This window comes from Pristiophorus japonicus, chromosome 3, assembly GCF_044704955.1.
Source record: "Pristiophorus japonicus isolate sPriJap1 chromosome 3, sPriJap1.hap1, whole genome shotgun sequence".
In the NCBI taxonomy this organism is placed as follows: Eukaryota; Metazoa; Chordata; class Chondrichthyes; family Pristiophoridae; genus Pristiophorus; species Pristiophorus japonicus.
The window spans coordinates 159,251,029-159,277,247 of NC_091979.1; the positions used below are offsets into that span (position 1 = coordinate 159,251,029).

Sequence of the window (26,219 nt, forward strand, 5' to 3'; positions counted from 1 at the left end):
GACCTCAAGGTCCCACCACCGCCTGACCTCGGGCCTCACCCCACCCGATCTCGCCCCTCCTCGGGCCCCGCCCCTCCTCGGGCACCGCCCCACGGCCCGCTCAACTTCGGACCTCGCCCCACCCAGCCTCAGGCCTCGCCCCGCCCTGCCCTGCCCGACCCTCGCCGCTTGGCCTCCCGACCGGGCCTGGCCTCGGGTCACCCAGCCTCGGGCCCCGCCCGACCTCGGGCCTTGCCTCGCCGCCCTTACCTTGGGGCCTCCTCACTGGCCCGCCCGAACACCATCTCCACGATGGGGCCGCCCGACCAGCTCTTCGGTGGGCCCCACCCAAACTCTTCCCCAGCGGTGGGGCCCCGGCCGGTGACCCAAACAGCTCCTCGACAAGTACCCCCACCCCCTCTTTGACGATGCGAAATCCAGAAAAAGCCGAACCTGGGCGTTTCCGGATGTCAGAAACACGCTCCGAAGTCCGGAAAAACACGAAAACCGGCTTGGCCCCGGTCCCGAGGTTGCCGGATACGGGACGCTCAACTGTACTAGCAATCCAGAGGTTGAGAGTTCAAATCCTACTGTGGCAGGTTGGGTAACGGAGTCAATAAATCCAGTAATTTGTGGCTGGTATCAGATAAAATGACCATGAAAGTTGCTGGATTGTTGTAAAAGCCCAACTGGTTTGCCATTGTCTTTCATGAAAAGGACCTATTACCCTTATCTGGTGTGGTTACAGTGCTACATCACACTATTGACCTATAATGCCCTCAGGAAAAATAAAGGTGGACAATAAATACCTTCTTACCAGTGTTGCTCACATCCATAATTTTAAAAAACTTGCCACTTTCCTCATAAATTGATCAAGAAGCTTTCTGATCTGAAAATAATTTTTCTGAATGTTTTTGATCCACTAATTCTTAATTTTTAATTCCTATAACTGAAATTTCTAATGTCCAAAATAAAGGTCAAAAATAAAAATTCAACAAAATTACATATTTCACAACAACATTAAATTTATCCATTGAATTCACTTTTGTGTCTTTTTATGCTTTCATACTTGAAGGCCTCAGCCACTCCCAAAAGCCTGAACTTGGACCTGATATTTTAGTGAAGAGCTAAGTAAGATGCTATGAACTGAATTTGGATTCTGCACTTTGAGCATGTGCTGCGTACCAAATTTCCTAGGATGCACAAGTACCGTTCAGTTCGCTGTACTGAAGGGATATTTTTCTTTAACATCTAGAAATTCTACTCAGTTATTTTTCTAAATTATCTGGAGAAAAATAGCAAATGTTGGAAGCTTTACAATCATAGAATCTTACAGCACAGAAGGACATCATTAGCCCCTCATGACATGTTCTCCTTGAAAGAACTATCCAATTAGTCCCATTCCCCCACTCTTTCCCCATAGTTTTGCAAATCTTTCCTTTGCAGGTATTTATTCAATTCCCTTTTGAAAGTTACTACTGAATCTGCAACTACTGACTCTGATCTTTAATTCATATTAAAGTTTTTTAAAAAATCTGTGTGCACGAAAGGAAAAGTTAAGTTAACTTGTGTTTTTGTTTTGAATTCTATAAACTTCATAAAGTGCATTGTGCTAAGGGGGGGGGGGGGAGGAGACAGAGTTAGAGAGACAGAAAGAAAAACAGAAAATGGGTTCTAGCTGTACATCATGGAAATGGAGTCTTCAGAAGGAGATGAAAAAGTTGATTAAAACATACATCTCTAAACAGGTAGGAATATCTTTAGTGTTCAAATATTACCTACCACAAGCAGTGTGGGAGAGTACTTTATATTGAAGATGCTCTTCTACATATCCTACTTACATTTATACTGATCCTTTAATGTAGCGAACTGTACCAAAGTACATTAAGATTGTAAGGGGAGATGACCAAAAGTATTGTCAATGAGTTAGGTTTTAAGGAGGCTTTTGAAGGTGGCAGAAAGCGGTCACAAAGCAGAGGGGATTATAGAGAGTTCCATTAAGTTTGGATTCCTAAATATTGCAGTAAACTTCTTTCTACTTACCCAACTATTATATATCCTTTCACTTTCTGCTCTGGGCTGACTTTTGCTACGTATTTCTTAGCCTCATACTTGTTACGATGCTTTACGCAGATTTCAACAAAAGGCTAGTAGGTGGAAAAAAGAAACAAAGCTTTAAAACAGCTAAAAGAACAATTCCAGTAAACATTAACTATGAAAACACACTGTGGTGTTCTGGATCACAGAACTCATACCATATACCCTATCGGGGACTTTTTGCTTTTAGAAAATTTTTCAAGTTCCTCCCAATCTTCTTTCTTTGCCAGTGCAGCAATCTTCAGCCACCAAAACCTGAAGGACATACAAAAATAGCTGTTGCCCTTCAAGGTGATTCAGATTTTTATAATCTGATGTCCAAGATAAAACAATCACTTTTAAGCATGCTGTTTGTTTTCAGAGCTGAAAGATATAGTAACTTAACAAAATCAAAATCCATCATCGCCATGCATGCTGTATCAAAACAGAGGCACAGCAATTATTAATTAATATCCCGTTGAAGTAGCTAAACCAAAAATAAGTATTCCTTAAGATTGTGCCATTCTTAACTTTGTATCAGTATTGTTTCTCATAATCAGTTAAAATTACAAACTGTTTTCCCCATTTCTGGCAATGATTTAAAACATACACCACTTTTTTTTCCCTCAAGTTCACCTTTTTCTATTGTGGTCCCTGAATTATCAAAAATCTGCATCACACTATTTAACAGCTGAAACATTAAGTAAAGCTTCTTGGAAATAAAATGTTAAAATAAAAAAACATTTAGGAAGTGGTTTATTACAGCATGGTGCAACAGCAGTGAAATACACAGGTCTAATACTTGATCGAGTGGGGCATCAAGGAGCCCGAGTAAAATTGAAGTCAAACTGGAATTGGGGAAAACACTCCACTGGCTGGAGTCATACCTAGCACAAAGGAAGATGGTTGTGGTTGTTGGAGGCCAATCATCTCAGCCCTAGGATATTGCTGCAGGAGTTCCTCGGGGCAGTGTCCTAGGCCTAACCATCTTCAGCTGCTTTATCAATGATATTCCCACCATCATAAGGTCAGACATGGGGATGCTCGCTGATGATTGCATAGTGCTCAATTCCATTTGAAACTCCTCAGATAATGAAGCAGTCCATGCCCGCATGCAGTAAGACCAGGACATAGAAACATAGAAAATAGATGCAGGAGTAGGCCATTCGGCCCTTCGAGCCTGCACCACCATTCAAATATGATCATGGCTGATCATTCACCTCAGTACCCCTTTCCCACTTTCTCTCCATACCCCTTGACGACATTCAAGCTTGTGCTAATAAGTGGCAAGTAACATTTGCGCCACACAAGTCCCAGGCAATGACTATCTCCAACAAGAGAAAGTGTAACCACCATCCTTTGACATTCAACAGCATTACCATCACCAAATCTCCCACCATCAACACCCTGGGGGGAGGTCACCATTGACCAGAAACTCAACTGGACCAGCCCCATATATACCATGGCTACAAAAACAGGTTAGAGGCTGGGTATTCTGCAGCAAGTGACTCACCTCCTGACTCCCCAAAGCCTTCCAACATCTACAAGGCACAAGTCAGGAATGTGATGGAATACTCTCTACACGCAATCCAGGACAAAGCAGCCCACTTGATTGACAACCCATCCACCACATTAAACATTCACTCCCTCGACCACCTGTGCACCGTAGCTGCAGTGTGTACCATCTACAAGATACACTGCAGCAGCACACCAAGACCTCTTCGGAGCACCTCCCAAACTTGCAACCTCTACCACCCAAGTACAAGGGCAGCAGGCGCATGGAAATACCATCACCTCCAAGTTCTCCTCTAAGTCACACACCATCCTGGTTTGGCAATATATCGCTGTCCCTTCATCATTGCTGGATAAAAATCCTGGAACTCCCTCCCTAACAGCACTGTGGGAGTACCTTCTACCATAGGTACTGCAGCAGTGCAGTAAGGCAGCTCATCACCACCTTCTCCAGGGTAATTAGGGATGGGCAATAAATGCTGGCCTTGCCAATGATGCTCACATCCCAGGAAACAAATGTTTAAAAATTTCAGCCGTACCAGGTAGAGGTCAGGTTTCTCTTCATAAGGTGAAGGAAGAAGCACAAAAAAAGCATACGTAGGTCCCTTGCAGTCGGATTCAGATAAATTTATAATGGGGAACAAAGAAATGGCAGACCAATTGAACAAATACTTCGGTTCTGTCTTCACAAGGGAAGACACAAATAACCTTCCGAATGTACTAGGGGACAGTGGGTCTAGTGACAAGGAGGAACTGAAGGATATCCTTATTAGGTGGGAAATTGTGTTAGGGAAATTGATGGGATTGAAGGCCGATAAATCCCCGGGGCCTGATCGTCTGCATGGACTGGAGGGTAGCTAATGTACCACCATTTTTTTAAAAAAGAGGGAGAGAAAACAGGTAATTATAGACCGGTTAGCCTGACATCAGTAGTGGGGAAAATATTGGAATCAATCATTAAGGATGAAATAGCAGCGCATTTGGAAAGCAGTGACCGGATCGGTCCAAGTCGAGGTCGAGAGAGGCGGGAGTCGGCGAGAGGCAGCGGCCTATAAAGGCTCAGCAGTCGGGCAGTCCGGGGAGCGTCGAGAGAGGCGGGGCTTGTACAGCTCCAGCTGGGAGAGAAAGCAAAAAAGTAGAAAAAAATCAAAAGGGGACGTCACAGCCAAGGGGGTAAGTGATTGGCTGGTGATTGGTGAGTAGCTTTACTTTTTCTTTCTTTTTTTATATCAGTCAGTAACTTTTAACATTGTTGTTGCCAATTTAACTGCATCTAAGGGTTAAGTCATGGCACGGGAGCTCAGTCACGTGATATGCTCCTCCTGTACCATGTGGGAACTCAGGGATACTTCCGGTGTCCCCGACGACTACGTGTGCGGGAAGTGTATCCGCCTCCAGCTCCTGACGGACCGCGTTGCGGAATTGGAGCCGAGGGTGGATTCACTCTGGAGCATCCATGATGTTGAGAATGACGTGAGTAGCACGGGTAGCGAGTTGGTCTTGCCGCAGGAGAAGGGTCCACAGCCAGCTAGGGAATGGAAGACCAGCAGGAAGAGTAGTGCAAGGAAGGTAGTGCAGGGGTCCCCTGTGGTCATCCCCCTGCAAAACAGATACACTGCTTTGAGTACTGTTGAGGGGGATGACTCATCAGGGGAGGGCAGCAACAGCCAAGTTCATGGCACCGTGGCTGGCTCTGTTGCATAGGAGGGCAGGAAAAAGAGTGGGAGAGCGATAATGATAGGGGATTCAATTGTAAGGGGAATAGATAGGCGTTTCTGCGGCCGCAACCGAGACTCCAGGATGGTATGTTGCCTCCCTGGTGCAAGGGTCAAGGATGTCTCGGAGCGGGTGCAGGACATTCTAAAAAGGGAGGGAGAACAGCCAGTTGTCGTGGTGCACATTGGTACCAACGACATAGGTAAAAAAAAAAGAGATGAGGTCCTACAAAACTAATTTAAGGAGCTAGGAGCTAAATTAAAAAGTAGGACCTCAAAAGTAGTAATCTCGGGTTTGCTACCAGTGCCACGTGCTAGTCAGAGTAGGAATCGCAGGATAGCGCAGATGAATACTGGGCTTGAACAGTGGTGCAACAGGGAGGGATTCAAATTCCTGGGGCATTGGAGCCGGTTCTGGGGGAGGTGGGACCAGTACAAACCAGACGGTCTGCACCTGGGCAGGACCGGAACCAATGTCCTAGGAGGAGTGTTTGTGGTGCTGTTGGGGAGGAGTTAAACTAATATGGTAGGGGGATGGGAACCAATGCAGGGAGACAGAGGGAAACAAAAAGGAGACAAAAGCAAAAGACAGAAAGGAGATGAGGAAAAGTGGAGGGCAGAGAAACCCAAGGCAAAGAAGAAAAAGGGCCACTGTACAGCAACATTCTAAAAGGACAAAGGGTGTTAAAAAAACAAGCCTGAAGGCTTTGTGTCTTAATGCAAGGAGTATCCGCAATAAGCTGGATGAATTAACTGTGCAAATAGATGTTAACAAATATGATGTGATTGGGATTACAGAGACGTGGCTCCAGGATGATCAGGACTGAGAACTCAACATCCAGGGGTATTCAACATTCAGGAAGGATAGAATAAAAGGAAAAGGAGGTGGGGTAGCATTGCTGGTTAAGGAGGAGATTAATGCAATAGTTAGGAAGGACATTAGCTTGGATGATGTGGAATTTATATGGGTAGAGCTGCAGAACACCAAAGGGCAAAAAACGTTAGTGGGAGTTGTGTACAGACCTCCAAACAGTAGTAGTGATGTTGGGGAGGGCATCAAACAGGAAATTAGAGGGGCATGCAATAAAGGTGCAGCAGTTATAATGGGTGACTTTAATATGCACATAGATTGGGCTAACCAAACTGGAAGAAATATGGTGGAGGAGGATTTCCTGGATGGTTTTCTAGACCAATATGTCGAGGAACCAACTAGGGGGGGAGGCCATCTTAGACTGGGTGTTGTGTAATGAGAGGGGATTAATTAGCAATCTCGTTGTGCGAGGCCCCTTGGGGAAGAGTGACCATAATATGGTGGAATTCTGCATTAGGATGGAGAATGAAACAGTTAATTCAGAGACCATGGTCCAGAACTTAAAGAAGGGTAACTTTGAAGGTATGAGGCGTGAATTGGCTAGGATAGATTGGCGAATGATACTTAAGGGGTTGACTGTGGATGGGCAATGGCAGACATTTAGAGACCGCATGGATGAACTACAACAATTGTACATTCCTGTCTGGCGTAAAAATAAAAAAGGGAAGGTGGCTCAACCGTGGCTATCAAGGGAAATCAGGGATAGTATTAAAGCCAAGGAAGTGGCATACAAATTGGCCAGAAATAGCAGCGAACCGGGGACTGGGAGAAATTTAGAACTCAGCAGAGGAGGACAAAGGGTTTGATTAGGGCAGGGAAAATGGAGTACGAGAAGAAGCTTGCAGGGAACATTAAGACAGATTGCAAAAGTTTCTATAGATATGTAAAGAGAAAAAATGTTAGTAAAGACAAACGTAGGTCCCCTGCAGTCAGAATCAGGGGAAGGCATAACGGGGAATAAAGAAATGGCAGACCAATGGACAAGTACTTTGGTTCGGTATTCACTAAGGAGGACACAAACAACCTTTCGGATATAAAAGGGGTCAGAGGGTCTAGTAAGGAGGAGGAACTGAGGGAAATCCTTATTAGTCGGGAAATTGTGTTGGGGAAATTGATGGGATTGAAGGCCGATAAATCCCCAGGGCCTGATGGACTGCATCCCAGAGTACTTAAGGAGGTGGCCTTGGAAATAGCGGATGCATTGACAGTCATTTTCCAACATTCCATTGACTCTGGATCAGTTCCTATCGAGTGGAGGGTAGCCAATGTAACCCCACTTTTTAAAAAAGGAGAGAGAAAACAGGGAATTATAGACCGGTCAGCCTGACCTCAGTAGTGGGTAAAATGATGGAATCAATTATTAAGGATGTCATAGCAGCGCATTTGGAAAGAGGTGACATGATAGGTCCAAGTCAGCATGGATTTGTGAAAGGGAAATCATGCTTGACAAACCTTCTGGAATTTTTTGAGGATGTTTCCAGTAAAGTGCACAAGGGAGAACCAGTTGATGTGGTATATTTGGACTTTCAGAAGGCTTTCGACAAGGTCCCACACAAGAGATTAATGTGCAAAGTTAAAGCACATGGGATTGGGGGTAGTGTGCTGACATGGACTGAGAACTGGTTGTCAGACAGGAAGCAAAGAGTAGGAGTAAATGGGCACTTTTCAGAATGGCAGGCAGTGACTAGTGGGGTACCACAAGGTTCTGTGCTGGGGCCCCAGCTGTTTACACTGTACATTAATGATTTAGACGAGGGGATTAAATGTAGTATCTCCAAATTTGCGGATGACACTAAGTTAGGTGGCAGTGTGAGCTGCGAGGAGGATGCTATGAGGCTGCAGAGTGACTTGGATAGGTTAGGTGAGTGGGCAAATGCATGGCAGATGAAGTATAATGTGGAAAAATGTGAGGTTATCCACTTTGGTGGTAAAAACAGAGAGACAGACTATTATCTGAAGGGTGACAGATTAAGAAAAGGGGAGGTGCAACGAGACCTGGGTGTCATGGTACATCAGTCATTGAAGGTTGGCATGCAGGTACAGCAGGCGGTTAAGAAAGCAAATGGCATGTTGGCCTTCATAGCGAGGAGAATTGAGTACAGGGACAGGGAGGTGTTGCTACAGTTGTACACGGCCTTGGTGAGACCACACCTGGAGTATTGTGTACAGTTTTGGTCTCCTAACTTGAGGAAGGACATTCTTGCTATTGAGGGAGTGCAGCGAAGGTTCACCAGACTGATTCCCGGGATGGCGGGACTGACCTATCAAGAAAGACTGGATCAGCTGGGCTTGTATTCACTGGAGTTCAGAAGAATGAGAGGGGATCTCATAGAAATGTTAAAAATTTTGACGGGTTTAGACAGGTTAGATGCAGGAAGAATGTTCCCAATGTTGGGGAAGTCCAGAACCAGGGGTCACAGTCTAAGGATAAGGGGCGAGCCATTTAGGACCGAGCTAAGGAGAAACTTCTTCACCCAGAGAGTGGTGAACTTGTGGAATTCTCTACCACAGAAAGTTGTTGAGGCCAATTCACTAAATATATTCAAAAAGGAGTTAGATGAAGTCCTTACTACTAGGGGGATCAAGGGGTATGGCGAGAAAGCAGGAATGGGGTACTGAAGTTGCATGTTCAGCCATGAACTCATTGAATGGGTGTGCAGGCTAGAAGGGCCGAATGGCCTACTCCTGCACCTATTTTCTATGTTTCTATGTTTCTAAGTCAGCATGGATTTATGAAAGGGAAATCATGCTTGACGAATCGTCTGGAATTTTTTGAGGATGTAACTAGTAGAGTGGACAAGGGAGAACCAGTGGATGTGGTGTATTTGGACTTTCAAAAGGCTTTTGACAAGGACCCACACAAGAGATTGGTGTGCAAAATTAAAGCGCATGGTATTGGGGGTAATGTACTGACGTGGACAGAGAACTGGTTGGCAGACAGGAAGCAGAGAGTCGGGATAAACGGGTTCTTTTCAGAATGGCAGGCAGTGACTAGTGGAGTGCCGCAGGGCTCAGTGCTGGGACCCCAGCTCTTTACAATGTACATTAACGATTTAGATGAAGGAATTGAGTGTAATATCTCCAAGTTTGCAGATGACACTAAACTGGGTGGCGGTGTGAGCTGTGAGGAGGACGCTAAGAGGCTGCAGGGTGACTTGGACAGGTTAGGTGAGTGGGCAAATGCATGGCAGATGCAGTATAATGTGGATAAATGTGAGGTTATCCACTTTGGGGACAAAAACACAAAGGCAGAATATTATCTGAATGGCAGATTAGGAAAAGGGGGGGTACAACGAGACCTGGGTGTCATGGTTCATCAGTCATTGAAAGTTGGCATGCAGGTACAGAGGGTGGTGAAGAATGCAAATGGCATGTTGGCCTTCATAGTTAGGGGATTTGAGCATAGGAGCAGGGAGGTTTTACTGCAGTTGTACAGGGCCTTAGTGAGGCCTCACCTGGAATATTGTGTTCAGTTTTGGTCTCCTAATCTGAGGAAGGATGTTCTTGCTATTGAGGGAGTACAGCGAAGGTTCACCAGACTGATTCCAGGGATGGCTGGACTGTCATATGAGGAGAGGCTGGATCAACTGGGCCTTTATTCAGTGGAGTTTAGAAGGATGAGAGGGGATCTCATAGAAACGTATAAGATTCTGACAGGACTGGACAGGTTTGATGCGGGAAGAATGTTCCCGATGTTGGGAAAGTCTAGAACCAGGGGACATAGCCCTAAATGGCCTACCCCTTATCCTAAGACTGAGATGAGGAGAAACTTCTTCACTCAGAGTGTTGTTAACCTGTGGAATGCCCTGCCGCAGAGAGTTGTTGATGCCAGTTCAAAGGATATATTCAAGAGGGAGTTAGATATGGCCCTTATGGCTCAGGGGATCAAGGGGTATGGAGAGAAAGCAGGAAAGGGATACTGAGGGAGTGATCAGCCATGATCATATTGAATGGCGGTGCAGGCTCAAAGGGCCAAATGGTCTACTCCTGCACCTATTTTCTATGTTTCTATACCTTTGCTGTGGTGTGCCTTCCAGGCTGCAGTTATTGGGGCACTGATTTCCATTCCCCAGCTTGGGGTCCCCCATTATGGTAGACACTTGAGCTTCGCTGGATTGCAGATTTCTTCCACTATGGGGTACAACGGACATGATCTTTACGGTGCGACAACTGCAAGAGAAGTGCAGGGAACAGCACCAACCCTTGTACATGGCCTTCTTTGACCTCACAAAGGCCTTTGACACGGTCAACTGCGAGGGACTATGGAGCATCCTCCTCCATTTCGGCTGTCCCCAAAAGTTTGTTGCCATCCTGCACCTGCTCCGTGACGACATGCAAGCCGTGATCCTGACCAACGGATCCATCACAGACCCAATCCACATCCGGACCGGGATCAAGCAGGGCTACGTCATCGTGTCAACCCTCTTCTCAATCTTCCTTGCTGCAATGCTCCACCTCACACTCAACAAGCTCCCTGCTGAAGTGGAACTAAACTACAGAACCAGTGGGAACCTGTTCAACCTTCGTCGTCTCCAGGCCAGATCAAAGACTGTCACAACCTCGGTCGTCGAGCTACAGTACAGACTGAACTCCAAGTCATAGTCAACATCTTCACTGAGACATACAAAAGCATGGGCCTTACACTAAACATCCATAAGACAAAGGTCCTCCACCAACCTGACCCTGCCACACAGCACTGCCTTCCAGTCATCAAGATCCACAGCACAGCCCTGGACAACGTGGACCACTTCCCATACCCTTGGGAGCCTATTATCAGCAAGATCAGACATTAACGACGAGGTTCAAGACCGTTGCCAGTGCACCAGCGCAGCCTTCGGCCGCCTGAGGAAGAGACTGTTCAAAGATCAGGCCCTCAAATCTGGCACCAAGCTCATGGTCTACAGGGCTGTAGTGATACCCGCCCTCCTGTATGGCTCAGAGATGTGGACCATATACAGTAGACACCTCAAATCGCTGGAGAAATACCACCAATGATGTCTCCGCTAGATCCTGCAAATCCCCTGGGTGGACAGACGCACCAACATTAGCGTCCTCAATCAGGCCAACAGCCCCAGCATCGAAGCACTGACCACACTCGACCAGCTCCATTGGGTGGGCCACATTGTTTGCATGCCTGACACAAGACTCCCAAAGCAAGCGCTCTACTCGGAACTCCTACATGGCAAGCGAGCCCCAGGTGGGCAGAGGAAACGTTTCAAGGACATCCTCAAAGCCTCCTTGATAAAATTCAACATCCCCACCGACACCTGGGAGTCCCTGGCCAAAGACTGCCCTAAGTGGAGGAAGAGCATCTGGGAGGGCGCTGAGCACCTCAAGTCTTGTCGCCGAGAGCATGCAGAAAGCAAGTAAGGCAGCGGAAGGAGTGTGCGGCAAACTAGTCTTCCCACCCACCCTTTCCTTCAATGACTGTCTGTCCCATCGGTGACAGAGACTGTAATTCCTGTATTGGACTGTTCAGTCACATAAGAACTAATTTTTTTTTTTTTTTTTTTTTTTTAAAAAGAGTGGAAGAAAGTCTTCCTCGATTTCGAAGGACTGCCTATGATGATGGATTGCTATGTATAGCCATTTTCCAATCCTCATTTTACACTTGCTAGCCTGAAATACTAGTTATACTTTAACCGTCTTTTTACTTAAAATGACAAAAAAGGGCTGATTTAATCACTACATAAATTGCTACAGAGATCTAAATGAACGATTTTAATAGGGACTCGCTAATGTTTTGATCTTACCTTTTGTCAGGAATTTTAAAGTCTTTGTAAAGTTGCTCAGCTTGTTTGTGCTTGCTTTCCAGTAACAGTCTGTAAACAGTGTCATGTAAGGAGCAATCTAGGTAGGTTTTACCAGATTCTTTCTGCAAGCGAAACTGATATCGCAGCAATTTTATCTGTTCTTCTGTGATCTAGAATTTGATAAAGTGAGAAGAGTTTAAATACATGACTGGATTGCTATTTGCAATTGTCTCAAAACAAGGAGGCTTCTTCTGCGTATTCATTCTGTATTAAAGCTTTTGTTTTTCCAATGTTCTTGCCTCCTTTTCTGAATGCTCTGACCCTGGCAGGGATATTGTTCCGTGCAGGCCTTGGGTTTCTCCTCCAAGTGGTTATTTTGCATGCATAAACATAGGCAATGAGTGTTAATAGGCAGTTCAACTATAGAGGGCATTCCACTCAACCAAAACGCACACATTCCAGTACAGGTTACTGATTAGCAACCGGCAGCAAGTACTTTGGCTAAGTTTTCTCCCTGGTCTGAAGGCATCAAGGCCAATTGCAGTTTTCCAAATGCTGTCTAAACAAAGTCAATACAGAACATGAATCAAACTCAAGTTTTGATTATCTGGTCATTATCACATTGCTGTTTGTGGGACCTTGCTGTGTGCAAATTGGCTGCCACACTTCCTACATTATAACAGTGATTATACTTCAAAAGTACTTCATTGGTTGTAAAGCGTTTTGGGATGTCCTGAGGTCGTGAAAGACATTATATAAATGCAAGTCTTTTTCTTTACTATCATACCATGCACTACATTTACCCACAAAGCCACAGGTAGATGTGGGATGCGGGGACTGGGGGGCAGGGTGAGAGAAAGGGAAGGCATTTAGTCTACTAAAATTGTCTTACTGAATTATTCAATCTGTGAAACATCAAGAAGTGTATCAGACTGTAGGAATTGTGCACAACATACAATATAATTTAGAGTAGATTATGGAGTACTTTTCATAAGTAGTAGCTTGTCACTAGGGCATTTTGATTACACTGCACATTAGTTATGAGGATGATCATAAGCAATCAGCTGCTGCCACTTGCTGTTCAGGCAATGCACATATGAAAAATGATCACTTGGGTGATATCCTGGAGGGCCCCTTGTGGAACCATATCCCAGTACGAGCCCCTGCATTTAGGAGCGGAGGGGAAAAAATTATAGTGGGGGAAAAATTAGACACTTGACTGAAGACATAGAAACATAGAAAATAGGTGCAGGAGTAGGCCATTCGGCCCTTCTAGCCTGCACCGCCATTCAATGAGTTCATGGCTGAACATTCAACTTCAGTACCCCATTCCTGCTTTCTCGCCATACCCCTTGATCCCCCTAGTAGTAAGGACCTCATCTAACTCCTTTTTAAATATATTTAGTGAATTGGCCTCAACAACTTTCTGTGGTAGAGAATTCCACAGGTTCACCACTCTCTGGGTGAAGAAGTTCCTCCGCATCTCGGTCCTAAATGGCTTACCCCTTATCCTTAGACTGTGACCTCTGTTTCTGGACTTCCCCAACATTGGGAAGGAGACACTTTGAAGGAGAGTGTTGTAGCGCTGGTTGTCTGCAACAGTCCAATGTTCAACTGAGTCTGTCTTGGGGAATCATGCCACAAAATACTGAGAAACAGCCAGCAGATATATTGGGACAGTTACCTGGTTTCTGAAAGGGATCCCTCTTTACCTTCCTTCCTTCCTACCTAAAGAATTCTCAACAGCAACCACATTTAATGTGTGTACATAATCTGATGCTGCGAAGTGCTTACAAGTAAATTCCGAGGTATCTTCACGCACGCAGCAAGTAACTAATCATTGAAGAATTCCAGCCAACTCTTCTAAAGGGCAAGTTCTGAAGATACCTGAATAACGATTTTTGTAATTATACTTAAAATATACTCTATTTTGATGATGACGCTTCAAATTTCCTAGCCAATGTTCTTCTGTTCAGTTCCTATTTAGTGCTTTTCCCAAACTTTAAACCAGCTGTATTAAAGAGCCACTCTGATTGAATGACAAGGTAGAGCAGGTTTTGAAAGCATTATTACACCCTGTATGACATCCTCCATTACAAGGCAGATTTCCATTACTACAAATTGCATTTATATGGCACTGTTGATGTAGAAAAACAGCCCAAGGCCCTTCACAGAGGCATAATCAGACAAAAATGGACACAGAGACAAAGAAGATGTTAGCAGAAGTGAGGTGGGTTTTAAAGGCGGCCTGAAAGGAGGAGAGAGATGGAGAGGTTTAGGGAGGGAATTCCAAGTATGGGGCTTAGATGGCCATTGGCACAGCCACCAGTACTGGGGCGTAGGTCGAGGGGGATGCACAAGTTTCAGAAAGAGAGTTGAGGGGAAGGGTCATACAGCTGGAGGTGGTTACGGAGGTAGGGAGGAGCAAGGCCATGAAATGATTTAAATACAAGGACAAAAATTTAAAATTTGAGGTGTTGGAGGACCAGGAGCCAATGTAAGGATAGTGAAAATATTTAATCTGTTGAAATCTGCTGTAGCATTTCTAAATTATATATTTTTTTTAAATCATAAAATTAATTTCAGTGAAATTTTGGAAAAGACTTGCATTTATATAGCACCTTTCACAATCACCGGACATCCCAAAGCACTTTACAGCCAATGAAGTACTTGTTGAAGTGTAGTCACTGTTGTAATGTAGGAAACGCGGCAGACAATTTGCGCACATTATCATCAAGCTCCCACAAACAGCAATGTGACCAGATAATCTGTTTTTAGTATGTTGACTGAGGGATAAATATTGGCCAGGACACCGGGGATAAACTCCCCTGCTCTTCTTCAAAATAGTGCCATGGGATCTTTTACTTCCACTTGAGAGAGCAAACGAGGCCTCTGTTTTAACATCTCATCCGAAAGACAGCACCTCCAACAGTGCAGCACTTTCTCAGCACTGCACTGGAGTATCAGTCCAGACCTAAACAGCCTATAGTTTAGATGCATCTCTCCTAATAATATTCATGGTTAAAGGCTTCTAAAAAATTGCTCAGTGGCACATTGCGGCAATGCAATAATAGTGCAACACAGAGTATTGAAGAAATGACTTTGCCCAGAACAGAGACTGTGGACTTCAGTTGAATTGTCTGGTGATATCTGGGAAGGGCAGGGATTGGGACGAAGAAAACAAAAATAGGTAACTTGTGGCTAGTTGAAGAAAAGCATTGGTAAAACACTATTAGCTTCTAAAAATAAATATCCCTCACATCCATAAAGGAAAGAAAAACCAAAAAGGCAGCAGTGCAGGCTTGTGTTTGAATCCTGTTGTCATCACTGGGGCAGTGCTGATTGTTCACTTTACAGCACTGCATCGAGTTGGGCAAAGCCTGGCAAATTGCCACAGCACTGAATGCGATAGTCAAACTCGCAAATAGCATCAAAATGGAAGTAGAAAACAATGAAAACAACATCACTGTTTTCCTCCATGGGGTCTGTAAACATTACATATCTGCAGCATAACTAAGACCACCTATTTCCATCTCTAACATCTCCCTTCTCTGGCCTTGCCTCAGCTCATTCGCTGCTGAGGCCCTCATCCATACCTTTGTTACCTCTAGACTTGACTATTCCAACGCACTCCTGGCTGGCCTCCCACATTCTATCCTACGCAAATTAGAGGTGATCCAAAATTCGGCTGTCCGCGTCCTAACTCGCACCAAGTCCCACTCATCCATCACCCCTGTGCTCGCTGACCTACATTGGCTTCCGGTTAAGCAACACCTCGATTTCAAAATTCTCATCCTTATTTTCATATCACTCCATGGCCTCGCCCCTCCCTATCTCTAATCTCTCCTCCCGCCCCCCCACCAACCAAGATGTCTGCACTCCTCTAATTCTGCCCTCCAGAGCATCCCTTATTATAATTGCTCGACCATTGGTGGCCGTGCCTTCTGTTGCCTAGGCCCCAAGTTTTGGAACTCCCTGCCTAAACCTCTCCGCCTCTCTTTCCTCCTTCAAGATGCTCCTTAAAATGTATCTCTTTGACCAAGCTGTTAGTCACCTGCGCTAATTTCTACTTATGCGGCTCGGTGTCAAATTTTTCTCTCATAATACATTTGTGAAGCACCTTGGGACATTTCACTATGTTAAAGGCGCTATATAAATACAAGTTGTTGTTGGACACAAAGTTTATTGAAGGTCTTCTTCCAGTGGTTGCAGCGATGCAATTTTGTTGGAACTTTTTAAACTACATCTAGCAGAGAAACAAAACAAATATTTGTATTTTTAATACCATTTCTATACATACCTTGGCAGCAAATTCATTCTTAGCTTTATTGTATTCATCCACAGCATTCTGCAAAGCGGCTACTCGTCCTTCGATTGTCTGTTAAACAAGAAATGGTCATTTTTAAAAAAAGGAAAAAAAACTTTCACGACCTCAGGACGTCCCAAAGCATTTTACAGCCAGTGAAGTACTTGGAGTGTAGTCACTGTTGTAATGTAGGAAACACGGCAGCCAATTTGTGCACAGCAAGCTGCCACAAACAGCAATGTGATTGTGATCATGAGCAGATAATCTATTTTAGTGATGTTGGTTGAGGGATAAATATTGGCCAGGTCACTCGAACTCCCCTGCTCTTCTTCGAAATAGTGCCATGGGATCTTTTATAGCCACCTGAAAGAACAGAAGGGGCCTCGGTTTAACGTCTCATCTGCAAGACACCTCTATCAATACAGCACTCCCTCAGTACTACACTGGAGTGTCACCTTAGATTTTTGTGCTCAAGTCTCTGGAGTGGGACTTGAACTCATAACCTTCTGACTCAGAGGCGAGAGTGCTACCCACTGAGCCACGGCTGACACACCTGAAAAACAAGGGGGATACAATTTAAAACCAGAGAAAGGAGTAACTGACGACTAGAAAAAGGGGCAATTTAAAACTAGAAAATTCATAGGCAAGACAAGACAAGTGATCTGGTGCCATCTAATGATTTACGTTTACCACATTTACACTCATCACATGATCAGCAATTTGACGGCGAGATCTGTAATTTTGCAGAGAGCTCTGAAGGCTGGTAAAATGCCAATTTCTGATCAGCAGGATATGTTTTGCACAAGGCTGCGATTGCAACACGTTTAAAATTAGCACACTTTGCCAGCTGCCAACGGTTATCAATTGCAGCTTTGGAGAAGCGAGTACAACAATATAGGTACCAATACATAGAGACATAGAAAATAGGTGCAGGAGTAGGCCATTCGGCCCTTCTAGCCTGCACCGCCATTCAATGAGTTCATGGCTGAACACGCAACTTCAGTACCCCATTCCTGCTTTCTCGCCATACCCCTTGATCCCCCCTAGTAGTAAGGACTTCATCTAACTCCTTTTTGAATATATTTAGTGAATTGGCCTCAATAACTTTCTGTGGTAGAGAATTCCACTGGTTCACCACTCTCTGGGTGAAGAAGTTTCTCCTCATCTCGGTCCTAAATGGCTTACCCCTTATCCTTAGACTGTGACCCCTGGTTCTGGACTTCCCCAACATTGGGAACATTCTTCCTGCATCTAACCTGTCTAACCCCGTCAGAATTTTAAACGTTTCTATGAGGTCCCCTCTCATTCTTCTGAACTCCAGTGAATACAAGCCCAGTTGATCCAGTCTTTCTTGATAGGTCAGTCCCGCCATCCCGGGAATCAGTCTGGTGAACCTTCGCTGCACTCCCTCAATAGCAAGAATGTCCTTCCTCAAGTTAGGAGACCAAAACTGTACACAATACTCCAGGTGTGGCCGCACCAAGGCCCTGTACAACTGTAGCAACACCTCCCTGCCCCTGTACTCAAATCCCCTCGCTATGAAGGCCAACATGCCATTTGCTTTCTTAACCGTCTGCTGTACCTGCATGCCAACCTTCAATGACTGATGTACCATGACACCCAGGTCTCGTTGCACCTCCCCTTTTCCTAATCTGTCACCATTCAGATAATAGTCTGTCTCTCTGTTTTTACCACCAAAGTGGATAACCTCACATTATACTTCATCTGCCATGCATTTGCCCACTCACCTAACCTATCCAAGTCACTCTGCAGCCTCATAGCATCCGCCTCGCAGCTCACACTGCCACCCAACTTAGTGTCATCCGCAAATTTGGAGATACTACATTTAATCCCCTCGTCTAAATCATTAATGTACAGTGTAAACAGCTAGGGCCCCAGCACAGAACCTTGCGGTACCCTACTAGTCACTGCCTGCCATTCTGAAAAGTACCCATTTACTCCTATACTCTTTGCTTCCTGTCTGACAACCAGTTCTCAATCCATGTCAGCACACTACCCCCAATCCCATGTGCTTTAACTTTGCACATTAATCTCTTGTGTGGGACCTTGTCGAAAGCCTTCTGAAAGTCCAAATATACCACATCAACTGGTTCTCCCTTGTCCACTCTACTGGAAACATCCTCAAAAAATTCCAGAAGATTTGTCAAGCATGATTTCCCTTTCACAAATCTATGCTGACTTGGACCTATCATGTCACCTCTTTCCAAATGCACTGCTACGACATCCTTAATAATTGATTCCATCATTTTACCCACTACTGATGTCAGGCTGACCGGTCTATAATTCCCTGTTTTCTCGCTCCCTCCTTTTTTAAAAAGTGGGGTTACATTGGCTACCCTCCACTCGATAGGAACTGATCCAGAGTCAATGGAATGTTGGAAAATGACTGTCAATGCATCCGCTATTTCCAAGGCCACCTCCTTAAGTACTCTGGGATGCAGTCCATCAGGCCCTGGGGATTTATCGGCCTTCAATCCCATCAATTTCCCCAACACAATTTCCCGACTAATAAAGATTTCCCTCAGTTCCTCCTCCTTACTAGACCCTCTGACCCCTTTTATATCCGAAAGGTTGTTTGTGTCCTCCTTAGTGAATACCGAACCAAAGTACTTGTTCAATTGGTCTGCCATTTCTTTATTCCCCGTTATGACTTCCCCTGATTCTAACTGCAGGGGACCTACGTTTGTCTTTACTAACCTTTTTCTCTTTACATATCTATAGAAACTTTTGCAATCTGTCTTAATGTTCCCTGCAAGCTTCTTCTCGTACTCCATTTTCCCTGCCCTAATCAAACCCTTTGTCCTCCTCTGCTGAGTTCTAAATTTCTCCCAGTCCCCAGGTTCACTGCTATTTCTGGCCAATTTGTATGCCACTTCCTTGGCTTTAATACTATCCCTGATTTCCCTTGATAGCCACGGTTGAGCCACCTTCCTTTTTTTATTTTTACGCCAGACAGGAATGTACAATTGTTGTAGTTCATCCATGCGGTCTCTAAACGTCTGCCATTGCCCATCCACAGTCAACCCCTTAAGTATCATTCACCAATCTATCCTAGTCAATTCATGCCTCATACCTTCAAAGTTAGCCTTCTTTAAGTTCTGGACCATGGTCTCTGAATTAACTGTTTCATTCTCCATCCTAATGCAGAATGCCACCATATTATGGTCACTCTTCCCCAAGGAGCCTCGCACAACGAGATTGCTAATAAATCCTCTCTCAATACACAACACCCAGTCTAAGATGGCCTCCCTCCTAGTTGGTTCCTCGACATATTGGTCTAGAAAACCATCCCTTATGCACTCCAAGAAATCCTCCTCCACCGTATTGCTTCCAGTTTGGTTAGCCCAATCTATGTGCATATTAAAGTCACCCATTATAACTGCTGCACCTTTATTGCATGCACCCCTAATTTCCTGTTTGATGCCCTCCCCAACATCACTACTACTGTTGAGGTCTGTACACAACTCCCACTAATGTTTTTTGCCCTTTGGTGTTCTGCAGCTCTACCCATATAAATTCCACATCATCCAAGCTAATGTCCTTCCTAACTATTGCATTAATCTCCTCCTTAACCAGCAATGCTACCCCACCTCCTTTTCCTTTTATTCTATCCTTCCTGAATGTTGAATACCCCTGGATGTTGAGTTCCCAGCCCTGATCATCCTGGAGCCATGTCTCTGTAATCCCAATCACATCATATTTGCACAGTTAATTCATCCACCTTATTACGGATACTCCTTGCATTAAGACACAAAGCCTTCAGGCTTGTTTTTTTTAAAAACACCCTTTGTCCTTTTAGAATGTTGCTGTACCGTGGCCCTTTTTGTTCTTTGCCTTGGGTTTCTCTGCCCTCCACTTTTCCTCATCTCCTTTCTGTCTTTTGCTTTTGTCTCCTTTTTGTTTCCCTCTGTCTCCCTGCATTGGTTCCCATCTCCCTGCCATATTAGTTTAACTCCTCCCCAACAGCACTAGCAAACACTCCCCCTAGGACATTGGTTCCGGTCCTGCCCAGGTGCAGAGTACTGCGGCAAAATAAAAACATTTCTGGAACATATTTTTATACAATTTTAAGTAAACGGGATAAATGCACATTAAAAAGGTAATGTTAAGCAGTCCCTTTTTCTGTGTGTCAGGGCAGTGACTAATACATGAAATTGACCAGCTCCATCCACATTTTCAATGAGAGTTTGCTTGCATTGGTGGACTCAAACCAATTACTTTTTTTTTAAAAACTGTCAAACTACTCTTACTGTCATGCAGCTCTAATTTCAAGTTCTGTCATAATCTGTGCTTCCCAGATTTTAAATTTACATTACAAATTAGTATGTGGTTACTGATTAAATGCATATTGGTCATTGTACTAAAACCATCATTGCCTTAAATCAATTCTGCATTGAATTACCGGGGTGTCTAAATAAGACCGGGCCAAATCCAGGCCACTTCAAATTATCTTTGCACTAAGCTCCAACTTTGCTGTTAGTTATATTGTTTGATTCAACTTATTGAATACTTAATATTTTTAGTGTAAACAAAAACATCATCAAATCTGTCAAGCACAATGTTTTGATCCGTACCACCAGTTGAAATAACTGCTCTCCCAGCAGGTTTGTGGGAACAAACTGGGTTGATGTATAGCTCTCCATCTCAAGCTTTAGTCAGGACCTGCCTGAGGAATCTACAGCACCATAAGTGCTGACTAAGGAGGAGAGCAGCACTTGTGGGAGCAAGAACCACATGTCAATCTGTGCACTCCTGCTGATGAAGCCAGTAGTTAACGGGAAGATCAGCTGTTTCTAGCTGAGATTTTTCCTGAGACGAGTGCTTTTCATTACCACTCACGTCACCCACCTGCGGTTGTTACTGGGTGTCGGAGCAAAAGGAGGGCAGCCCACTCTGGAGCAGCTGACTGACCCAGGCTCCCAAAGGCTGAGCCAGAGGATGCAGGCAGCCCTGTGCTCTATAGGCAGCTACCAACCAACAGATGCTTGGATCCATGCCCCAGGAGAACATGTTGGATTTACATAATGCCTTTATCATAGAAAAAAAATCCCAAAGTGTTTCAGTGATATCAGACAAAAAAAGGTGCATGCTGAATCACCACAATTCCTTCCTACTATGCCCTAGACAATGATCAGCCGATCTACCAGAGTCCTGATGCTTGTACTCAACGCCCACATTTCTGCTTCCTAATGCCTCGGACTCGAGATTGATGATACTGTTTCTCATTGCCTACAGTTATAGAGACAAAGAGAGCTAAAAATAGAAGAGCAAGAATGGGAGAGAGAAAAAGAAGAGAAAAGGGGGACCGATAGAAATGAATGCAGAAAGAGACATGCAGCAGTAAGGGGAGAAAGAGAGAGAATGAGGGGGAAGTGGAGAGAATCAGTGGGAGCAGGGAGATGATACTGTCTACTGATAATTCAAAGCTATTTTTGCACTGCAAAATGTAATTATTCAATAATTTGAATGAAGTAACTTTGAATAAAGAGTAGCCTATATTGTAAGTTCACACTTTAAATCAGACACAAACCACTCACCAATTGCATTACAAGTTTCTGGCTCGTTACTCCAAAAGGTTGGACACTCCTGACCTCGTGAATATGGCCTCGATTTCTACAGCTTTTGTGCAACGTTGGCAGAGCCAGCATTCTCTGCACTTGATGTTGCATAAAAGTGCAGTTAGTGATCTTTATCACTGCCTCTAATGGTCATGAGGAAAATAAAACCTATTTCAGAAAGGTCATAGTGGATATCAGTGGAAACAGAATTGTGTTCTTACCGATTCATTGGAGTAACTGGAACGTACATAGAAGTTCCCAAGCTCCTGGTGGTTGTCATCCTGGTTGAACAGATCTTTGAGTGTCTCTGGCTCCTGGTGCTTACAGAACTGTTGGTAAACATTCAGTGGTCAATGACCTTCACAATTAAAACAAATGTATTCCCTTTTCAATACAAAATATTCAATACCTACATTACATGAATGATCAAAATTCGCTTATCAGAGAACAGCCAAAATGAAACAAAATGGGAGCTACGGGACGTTTGTTAAAACCACAATGATTCTATACTTGTAGTGAAAGTAAATAGCTAAAAACAGGATAACAGACAAACATATCAAATCAGAAGTTACTCAATCCTATCGGTATCTGGTAATTTTCCCTGCTGTGTATTCAAAAACTAATAAAAAGCAAATTGAATACAGCTGAAGTCACCTTGAAAGTGGGAACACTAAAAGAGGATTTCACCAAACAAATTTATACACCTTTATTAAGGTTATTCTACAACAATAGCATTTCGAATTAATGGCACACCTCATTGTACTAATATTCAGATTTATTTTAGAAGAGAGGTGCAGGGGTGGGGGAGAGAAAGACGGGTGGGAGAGAGAAAGAGGGGTGCCGGGAGAAGGGGAAGAAAGAGGGGTGCCGGGGGGGGGGGAAAGAGAGAAAGAGGGGGTGGGAAACGGAGAGAAGTGGACAGAGAGAGAAAGAGGGAAAGAAAGAGAGATACAAATAGAAAGAGGAAAAAAATGGAGAGAGGGGAGTGACAAATAATAAAGTACGTTTACCAGAAAGCATACTCGTGACTTCAAAATTTTTACACTCACCGTCCTACACATATATTTTGCTCTATTAATTAAAATTTTGCCCATATTGATAGGAGGCAAATCTCTGACTGCTGTCAGGGTGCTACATGAAACAGGTTTTGGCAGACTCAACCCAGTTGTGCCCTATAATGTAAATTGCTTTTTGACACCTTCACACCAAGGCCCTTAAGAATGACTTTCGTGGGAAGTGAAAAAATTCACATTGGTGCAAGTAGGGAAGGAACCACCAAGATTGGTGTTAAAATATACTGTTGGGGCAGATTAGGAGCTTTACTCTGCATCTGATCCAGACCACTACATGATCTTGTTGCATTGGCTCCAAATATCAGGTGTCAAAAGTGGAAAAGTATCCCATTGCATTCCCTTCACCTTCATTTTAAAGCAAACAGCAAAAATCACCCAAGAATATAAAATTGAGAAGGAGCAATGACTAACACCACTGTAAGACTACCAGAAATGCCAATATGTATGTACAGGTAGTACATAACACGGCACATAACCCATACCTGGCGATAAAGACTCAGTGCGACTGGTTGATTCTGTAGAGTCATAAAGAAATCTCCTCTGTTCATCTCATTCTTCAGATGTGTCACAACAGTATAGACTGAAACAGAGAAAAAGCTTCAAAACAGGAAAGGAATCAACATTCCCAGTGCAAAGTTTTAAACAAACGTCTAACACTCCTTACAGTATTATTCAGTTTTGTTTAGAAAGTTATTCCGTGTGTCGTTAGCCACTTAATTTTATTGTCAAAAATAGACTTAGTGGAATTAAATAATTCAACATGCATAAACTTCTTACCTAAGGTCTTAACAGAAGTCTGTTTATCTCTGTAAATGTTATGGGGTTTTTGCCAATCTGGCTTAAAAAGGAACTCAGAGGCATTTGCCATGGGTATGCTTCCAACCCGCATGACAAGAAGCATCACCAGACTATGTCCCCCTCCTCGACAGAGTCCAAATTACACCTTCCCAATAAATGCCACATCACACAGCATGAGCTATCCTGCTACCTCTAAACTAACCGTTTTCTACAAGACCCAACTACACACATAACTCCAATGGGAGCTGCCCCCCAGAACTGTACCTACACCACTCAACAAATTCCCGCAAACACAAATCCACCTTTTGTACCATATTTACTTTCAGATTAAAAGACAACACAAAAACCCCTAAAGCCTGGGAGCAAAACCTAGTGTGCCAACTAACAGAACAGGAATGAAGAAAATATGGAAGCAAACATTCACAAACGCCACCTGCAATAGAACGTGGAAGTGCCAGCTCTGGATAAGACATCAGTGTACCACACCCCACACTTGGTCCACACCTGGTTACCCGTCCCATGGCGATGAATGCTGGAGCGCTGCACCAAATGCAATACTCTGCTACACGTGTTCTAGATCTGTACCCACATTCAGCCTTTCTGGGCAACTATCTACAAATCTACAAAGCCACAAATAGCATGCAAACCCCAAAATCCCTGCAGTTGTAATCCTATGCATGTTGGGTTTACTCACTAAGACGGGGCCCCTCTCCCTCTCGCAAAGCAGACCAGTGCAATTGTCACTACCATGTTGAAGCACCCTCCACTATGAGGAAACAATAGTCTCCACTCAAGAAACGTGTGTGAAAAATCTGTGGGATATATTCAGTCAGAAAGGGTGATGTATGGATTACGCGCAGAACTTGGGAAATAATCAAGTAATCTTGAAACAATTGATGGAAATCGGCAATGCAGGATCCTTTACATCAGACCCACAGAACCCATTAAGAAAGGCAAAGTGGGACCATAAAAGCAGGAGCCATACTGCCTCATATTTCCAAGGTCCTCGACATCCCTTGGCCCAGCCAAACCTCACTGACCATTCCCTCCCCTCCCCACCTGATAGAACAGTGTGTGTAACATGTGCACTATGTACTGGCTGCCACAGTGCACCATGTATATCTCTAAGGGCCATGTGACAAACTGTACAATTACATCAGAAAAGTATGTACTGTAGTTTAAGAAAAAAATAAATCGACAAACAAGTTGGCCCTTCCCTTCTCAACCCGTTTGCCAGATTAGGCAAAATAAAACCGTTGCTCTTTTTTTTTTTTAAAAATCAACAACTCCTCCCCAAAATAAGGTTGTCCACATGTTCTATCCTTCCAAGGTTTTTTTCATAAAATTGAAGTTTTTACCAGGATTAAAAGCCAATCGCTTCTATACATTGCAAGTTTCAAGCTTGATTATTAAGAATGGCCTCAGGGATTAAAAAATGATGAAACATGACAAAGCTCAAGTGGAAAAATGATCCAATACAATAATTGTCATCAGTTAAAAGTAAAGGCTGCTAGTTTTACTTCTATATTAATATTTCAGTTACCTAAATCAGTGTCTCCACTTTCTATCGCTTTAAGCAGTGCCAACTGACTCCTTTTCATCTTCAACAGTAAGGGCACCTGCTCACCAGACCTTGGCTCATACTCTAAAAGCTAGAACAAAACAAGTGTTATAAATCCTATAGAAATGATGTCAACCTTCTTCAGTGATTCTCTCCATGCCTCAGTGCAGCTACACATCAAGAAAAACAAAGCTGTACTTTGCAATAAATTAGGAATAAAAATTACATCTATAATTTATCATATATTGGGCCAGAATTTACTGTCAAAAATAACAGTGAGGTTAACGGCATTCACTGTTATTTATGTGCAAACCACACAGCAACTTTATACGAGGGCAGATGCATGGTTAGACACAAAAATCCAGATGTTGCTGTTCGAGATGCGGCGCTCTGCTGTTAGCTGCCCAAAAACGGCATCTCGCTAACTGACTCACCATTCCAAGACATTCAACGACGTGAAGTTCCTATGCTTGCATGGTAGATATGAAGTAAACTCGCCACAGAAAGTTAGGGATTATCCATTTCAGTCTAAGTATCCTTTTTAACTGCATGATAAGTTTTAATTATTGTCAAACAACCGCTCTGAAAATTACCTTTTATAAGTATGGAGTCTCATTCCTTCAGCTTTTAATTGCTTTTGGAGATTAATTTTTTTTTTTTTTAACTTTTTCTTTGTCTCTTTTTTTCTCTCTTAATGCAATCTCTCTTTCCCTGTCTTTCTGTATCTGATTTGACATTGAATTCACTATTCTAACTTCTATTTCCTGTTCATTAACAATTCTTCAATCTGATTGGTTAGAGACACACAGTTACTTGTCCTGTTCACATAGATCGGAGATGTCCTGTAGAGGACACATCTTGATCTCCCACTTTACAGCAAGTTGCAATGCAAAAAGCTCATGGAAATTAAACGGGCAAAAGCAAGTCTAACAAATGGTGCCCTGTTCCTTTGCCAGCTACAGTAAATTATGGCTCAATAAAAATCTTAATGCTGCA

General features: G+C 43.8%; 1 protein-coding gene across 1 annotated transcript in view; it reads right to left on the reverse strand.

The window, feature by feature from the left end:
- vps16 (VPS16 core subunit of CORVET and HOPS complexes) overlaps positions 1-26,219 on the reverse strand; it is an 84,079-nt gene that overhangs the window by 1,063 nt on the left and 56,797 nt on the right. Inside the window, exons 17-23 of the mRNA XM_070875962.1 lie at positions 25,206-25,314; positions 23,347-23,444; positions 22,013-22,120; positions 16,207-16,284; positions 11,907-12,076; positions 2,235-2,331; positions 2,023-2,126 (exon numbers count right to left, since the gene is read on the reverse strand). Of these exons, the coding sequence (XP_070732063.1) occupies positions 2,023-2,126; positions 2,235-2,331; positions 11,907-12,076; positions 16,207-16,284; positions 22,013-22,120; positions 23,347-23,444; positions 25,206-25,314 (764 nt within the window). The remainder of the gene's footprint in view (positions 1-2,022; positions 2,127-2,234; positions 2,332-11,906; positions 12,077-16,206; positions 16,285-22,012; positions 22,121-23,346; positions 23,445-25,205; positions 25,315-26,219) is intronic.